Source organism: Orycteropus afer, unplaced genomic scaffold, assembly GCF_000298275.1.
Source record: "Orycteropus afer afer isolate SDZICR_OR568_19922 unplaced genomic scaffold, OryAfe1.0 scaffold00810, whole genome shotgun sequence".
NCBI classification, from domain to species: Eukaryota; Metazoa; Chordata; class Mammalia; order Tubulidentata; family Orycteropodidae; genus Orycteropus; species Orycteropus afer.
In genome coordinates this window covers 741960-749124 of record NW_006922397.1, presented here as the reverse complement: position 1 = coordinate 749124, position 7165 = coordinate 741960, and the positions used below count along the sequence as shown (strand labels likewise).

Below are 7165 nucleotides of genomic sequence, written 5' to 3'. Positions count from 1 at the left end.
TAATTTCCTAAAGAAAGGTAGTTTTCTAAATTTCCAACAAGAGAGGGAAGGATAAATCACGTATGGAAAATAGTAATAATGAAATATTACTCAACAATAAAAAGGAATGAAGTAAAGATACATGTTATGACATGGATGAACCTTGAAAACATGCTGAGTGTGGTAAGGCAATCACAAAAGAACAAATACTGTGTATTCTAAATCATATGAAATATTTGGAATATGCAAATATATAGAGAATAAAGTTTATTAGTGGTTATCACCGATATGCAGGAGGGGAGATGTGGAAAGCATTGCTTAGGAAGGATTCAGTTTCTAGTTATGATGATGGAAAATCTGGAAATGGATGTTTGTAATGGTTGCACAACACGGTCAATGTAATTAGTGTTGCTAATTGTACAAGTGAAAAATCTTAAAGTGACAAATGTGTTATATATAGCTTTAAAATAATAAAAAAGAAAAAAATGGATAGATTATGCCACAAATGTATCAAATTGTAGTGCCTAAGGCATTTGACTGCTAACCAGAGTGCTGATGCTTCAAAGCCACTAGCCACTCCTCTGAAGGAAGTTTGGGCAATCTATTTCCGTAGAGATATCAGTTCCAAAACTCAAGGAGGGGGTGCTTTGAGTCCCAAATAACTCAAGGGCAGTGAGTTTGTTTCTTTGTTTGTTTGTTTTTAACAATAATAATAATAATTTTAGAATAATGGACTGTAAAAGGCATTATTTGTTACTCTACAAGAAGAAAAGAATGGCAAGTTTGATAAAATTAGAGTCTGGGATTCCGTGTGGGTTTTATTTCCTAGGAGAGCTTCTGAAAGATGACTTACTCTTTATAATTGAAGTCAACGGACTGAACTCCCTGTGGATGCAAAGAATTTAAGGTCCACTATATGGAGAGGTTAAGAAGTCTCTTAAAAGGTGGGTGCTTTGTATCATCTGAGTTGCTGATTCTGCATCTTCGCTGGAAGAGACAACAGGAAAGCTGAGACATAGTAAGAGTTGGAGAGTGACTATAGTTTTACCCAATGCAGAGAACCTAAAACTTACTGAGTGAATCTACACCTTGACCACTACTAGTGAGTATGAATAAAATGGTAAAATATTATTTGTGAAACTGTTTTTACCATTCACAGCTTTGGAAAGACTTTATGATCTAATGTGCACGAAAAAGATTTTAGATAATAATATCAGATTATAGGAATATAAGCTTTCCTCAGGATATTTAACACACACACACACACATAATAGATCCCATAATGTTCAATTTCTAAAATCTTGAGAGTACCATCATTCCCCTTCACAGTGTTCTCTTTCTTCTTCATCCTGAAACCAAGGAGGAAGTGAACTAAGGGACATGCTCTCCTTAATGATACTATCAATTGTTTAAAAAAAAAAAAAAAAAAAAAACCACAGATTCATGGAGCCCTTAAAATAAGCATAAGTGTCTTCTAGATTGTTGATACACACCTCAAAATATAGCTTCACATAAGCAATCACATGCCAAAAAGTACATTGTACTGATTTAAAGATTTTAAAAAAAAACTGTTCAGAAAAATGTATTAGATGCTGCCAAGTGCACATTTTCAATTTACAAATTATTGAGGGTGTGATTTGTTGCAAAACAGAGCACAGCTACCTTATTCACATTCCAAATTCTTCATCAAATATAGCAGTTCATGAAATTTTTAGAGACAATGCCATGAAGTAGAAAAGCTCAATGAGGTATGATTTATTTTACTCACACAGTGTATAGAATTGTTAAGATATTATCTCTACTTTCCCTTAAAAATTGACATGAAAGCATACAGCAGAATTAAATTGCTTTTGCTACAATGATGGGAATTTACAATTTCATATGGAAATTGTAACACAATGCTATTTTAAAAACTATAAGGACAAAGGGAGAGGGCTTGCCAATTATTTATGTTAACCATTGTGTGGATAGGATTATATTTGATAATAATTTAGATAGTTATACATGTTTTTTTCTATATTCTTGTTGCCTGACATTTAGATTTTCTTCCCACATCAGTAGCGTTGAAACATGTGAAAGGAACTTGTACATAGTAGTCATATAAATAAACGATTTTATGACCTATGGAAGATTATTATCCAATTTCAAAGTTGGTATATTTTACCCTTTAAGGTACATTTATTTGATCCAAAATCATAAATGGTAATGTGCATTTTCTGTTGTAGTATTGGTATAACTTCTTAATTCATTGTGGGAGAAAAAAAAAAGCCATGTCTTTGCTTTGCATCTTGAAAGCAAACAAAAAAAAAAAACTCACTATTAATTAGTTCGTCTTCTTTGAAAAAAGTTGTACTATTCTGTATAGTGATTATAAATTAATTTAACATAGCAACAAGATTTCAAGATAATTTTTGAATCATAAATAATGTTGTGATAGACAGAGACCACTCAAAGCGTTAAGGTGTAGCTTAGAGACCAGTTCTCAGAAATCTACTCTGTCCTACAGTGAGGGGTGTGTCAAATACTGCTAAGTTGTTGATACTACATAGGAAAAAAAAAGTTGATATACCCCATTAATGCTGTGACCACAAAGGTATCCAGGAGAAAAAAGAGATAAGTTGAATTTCTTATTTAATTTAACCATGCAGATCATATTAAAAACACACCTCCTGAATATTTTTTTATTTTAATAGAATAATGCCTAGAGACCAAGACCAAGAATACTCAAAAAAAAAAAAAAAAAAAAAAGGAAAAAAAAAAAAAAAAAAAAAACTCCAAAATACTCACAATGATAAATAAGTCTCTGTCAATAGCCATTATACATCAAAGTACATGATCTGTGTATGCCAAATCATATCTTTTAAACAGCCATTTTAAAATGGAATAAAAAATATACAATGACAAAATAAGGAGAGAAAATATCAGAGTATCTTATGCATTCAAATCTGGGAGTCTGGAAGAATTTTAGTGGCAGTGATATATACCAGGAAGAAAAATGTCCATCTTTTTTTGTATTGTTTTATTTAGATAAATTTAAATTAAGACTCCAGTGAACCATCTATGGGCATATCTTGGTGATATGATCTTTTCAGTTCCAGATCACGGGAATAAAACAAAAATTGCAATAAAGTGAGTTATATAATTTTTTGGTTTCCCAGTGCATATGAATGTTATATATACACTATACTGTACTCTATTAAGTGAGCAACAATACTATAAAAAAGAAATATTTTGAGACTCACCTAACTATGGTATGGAAACATGAATGAACACATTCTGTTGGTAAAAAAAAATGGAGCCACTAGAAATACCATAGAATTCCACAAAACTTTGAACTGTGATAAATGAAACATCTGAGAAGTGCAATAAAGAGAAGCGCAGTAAAACTAAATATGTGTGTATAGGGCATAATGTTTTAAAAGCAGGGTAAAAAAAAAATCACATCCAGAGACAAGAGTTGAGAGATTTAAAAGAGGCCTGAGTGCTGATTTTTTTCAATCCTGTTCTTTCCTTTCTCCACTATCATGCCTGAATTTGGCTCAGGCTCTTTTAGATTGCTGAAGGCACCTCCTCTCTGGTCTTTATGCTGGCTGATGTTACCCATCCAAAGCCTTGAATTCATTTAGCATCCCAGAGAACACTTCAAATAAAAATTTCATTCATGTCACTCCACAACTTCATTCCACAGCTTAAATCACTTCAATAATTGAAGTACACTATTACAACTCTCTATGATCTGATTCTATGCACTTTTCTCAACTTATTTTCCCCAGTACTCTAAATCCCACACAAGTACATTCTAGAATCTGGCTATTGTGACTGTGATATGCAGAGCAGTTCACACAGTTGTGCTTTTGCTCATTACGAAGGAATGATCTCACCTAGTCTCTGAAATAGGAGCTCTGGTTGTGTAGTGCCTAAGGCACTTGACTGCTAACCAGAAGGCTGCTGGTTCAAACCCATCAGCCACTCCTCAGAAGGAAGGTTGGGCAATCTATTTCCGTAGTGATACTGCCTCAGAAACCCAAGGAGGGGTCGCTATGAGTAGGTCCCACTTGACGGCACATAACAACAACAACAACAGTCCCTGAAATAACGATTACATTGAAGTTTTAATGATCGTAGAAGGGATTTTCTCTGTCTCACAGATGTTTATCTCCTTTTTTTTTTCCCCCTTACACTATTTGGTTTCAGGGTTTTTTGTTTTGTTTTGTTTTGTTTTTTTATTATTTTTTTTTGTGTGTGTGCTTTAGATGCAAGTTTACAAACCAGAATTAATTTTACATTCAACATTTCGTGTATATTTGGTTTCACTCTCCAAATACCACCCTCAATCCTAACTCCATGTGAATGTTGCCCCTCTGGTGCCCTGTGGTTGATTGCTCCAAGGGATGGATCTCCATAGAGTAGTATGTGGGTGTGTCATCCTGGGTTGAGTGATCTGCGTGTACATCTTATTTACTATTGGCTTAAGAGCCAGATACTAGATGGTGCCTGGCTACCAATGTTAACCACTCAAAAAAGGATCAAAACTAGAGATTCTAGATAGACTGGAGGGAAAAACATGAAACAAAATCCAAAAACACAATAATGACCAGAATTACTGGTCAGATGGATTCTGGTAGGACCCCCAACACTATGGCCCTGAGATACATTTTGGGCCTCCAATAAAACTCACTCCCAGGGGCTGACTCAGTCTCACATACTTTTACTTTGCCCTACAAGCAGGAGAAATTAATTTTCTTCAAATACAAATAAATAAATTGACTGCTGCCCTCCCCACACAGAATGAGAGAAGTATTATTCTCAGATGAGAAGAGGATGTTCTGTTTCTTTAAGAAAACAGTTTAATTAGTGTTTTGATTAAATGAACTAAGACTCAGGAGCTTGGTCTGAGGTGGACAGGTTACAATGTAAGCTAGTATAACCTTTCTCTGGAGTAGCTGGGTGGGGCAAATGGGTAATGAATTTGCTGCTAACTGAAAAGTCGTGGTTCAAGTGCACCCAGAGGCACCTCAAAAGAAAAGTCGGACAATGTACTTCCAAAAATCAGCTATTATAAAATCTGTGAAGCATATTTCTATTCTGACACACGTGAGTTCTCCAGGAGGCAGAAAAGATTCAATGGCAGCCGGTTATGGTTGTAAAACTTCTCTAAATTAAGGTGGTGTTGTGCCTAAGGCATTTGACTGCTAACCAGATAGTTAGAAGTTCAAGCCCACCAGTTGCTCCTCCAAAGGAAGGTTGGGCAATCTACTGTAGTAATACTCCCTCAGAAACCCAAGTAGGGGTTGCCATAAGTCAGCTCTGACTTGACAGCAGTGAGTTTTTGATTTTTTTATATTAAAAATGTGCCCCCCTGAGGACAATGACATCAATTTCCTTCACTCTTTCACACAACTGGTGAGACATAATGGGAAAGGGGTGAATGTTGCAGAAACTATGAGAAGAGAAATTCTATAGTTATTAACAAAAGTATCAGTATAGAGACATACTAGGAGAAATTGGTCAAAAAAGAAATTTCCTATAATCAGAGATGGTCATAACATTTAGCAACAGATATATATTTTTATTTTTTCTCTCAGGGTTTCTATTGACAATATAGTGATGTGGAAGCCTATAAGATCTTAAAATTTAAAGTCTTCTGTGGGTACAATAAAGAAAATGCCTATTTAAGTTGATCTCTATAAAGGTTAGATGATGACAAAAACATGACAGCCCTAGATCAAAGGTAGTCAAACTCACTGTGACTTTATAGGTCACACAAAGCATTAACATGTAACACAGAGGCCAGTTTTTGGGGGTTTACTCTATTCTTGGAGGAATTGTCAAACACTGCTGAGTTGTTGATATTAAAATGAAGAAGTTTTATATACCTCTTAGGTATATATCTCCTAGACTCAGGAGAATGTCTCAGGTGCAAATTCTGTGTGTGTCTATTTCTATGGTCTTGCCATGGTACACATTCAGAACCAAATTTGCTTAATCAATAAATAAACTTGTGCCTTGTTTTAAACTTCCAGATAAGGAAAAGTAACCACCATGAGATGGGGAAATGAGACTTTTCACTTTGAATTTATTCTTCTGGGAATTTTTGATCACAACCCCATCCATGCTTTCCTCTTCTCTTTAGTCTTGGGCATCTTCACAGTGGCCTTAATGGAAAATACGGCAATGGTTCTTGTCATTTACCTGGACACCCAACTCCACACCTCTATGTACTTCCTCCTCAGCCAACTCTCCCTCATGGATCTTATGCTCATCTGTACCACAGTACCCAAAATGGCCTTCAACTACTTGTCTGGCAGGAAATCTATCTCTCTGGAAGGTTGTGGAACACAGATATTTTTCTACGTGTCCTTACTTGGAGCTGAATGTTTCCTGTTGGCTGTCATGGCCTATGACCGTTATGTGGCTATATGTCACCCTCTTCGATACACCATCCTCATGAGTCAGAAACTTTGCATGCTTTTGACTGTTGCTTCCTGGATCTTAGGCTCTCTTGATGAGATTATTGTGCTTGCAGGTGTCCTATCTTTCTCTTACTGTGGCTCTCTGGAAATCCATCACTTTTTCTGTGATGTTGCTGCCCTTCTGCCTTTATCTTGTACAGACACTTCTGCATTTGAACAACTGCTTTTCATCTGCTGTGTGGTGATGCTAATCTTGCCAGTATCAATTATCATTATCTCTTATTCTTACGTCCTCCAAGCTGTCATCCATATGGGCTCTGGGGAAAGTCGTCACAAGGCTTTCACCACCTGCTCCTCCCACCTGGCTGTGGTAGGACTCTACTATGGTGCCGTCATGTTTATGTACATGAGACCAGCCTCCAACCATACACCAAACCAGGACAAGATGGTGTCAGCCTTCTATACCATTCTCACCCCTGTGCTGAACCCCCTCATCTACAGCCTCCGCAACAAAGATGTATCCCGTGGACTAAAGAAGTTATTGAGGAAGGGAAAGTAAATATAACTTTTTCAAACTTCCTTTGAGTGCCTGCTATAGTCAATATTCCAGCAAGGAAACTGAAACTACTTCCATCATTGTTTTTCTGCTAGTTTGCCTTTTTCCCACTTTTGTCAAATGTAAAATGTCTTTATTTAGCATAATGTTACAAATATGATAAGTAAAAAATGAGCTGGATCAGGATGTCAATGTCAGCTGGTTCACCCCTAGTAAG

General features: G+C 36.0%; 1 protein-coding gene across 1 annotated transcript; it reads left to right on the top strand.

The window, feature by feature from the left end:
• Positions 1–6021: 6021 nt before the first annotated feature.
• On the top strand, positions 6022–6951 carry LOC103211888 (olfactory receptor 2M4-like). The gene has a single exon (XM_007957863.1). It carries the CDS (start codon positions 6022–6024, stop codon positions 6949–6951), a length of 930 nt encoding a protein of 309 aa, XP_007956054.1.
• Positions 6952–7165: the final 214 nt, after the last annotated feature.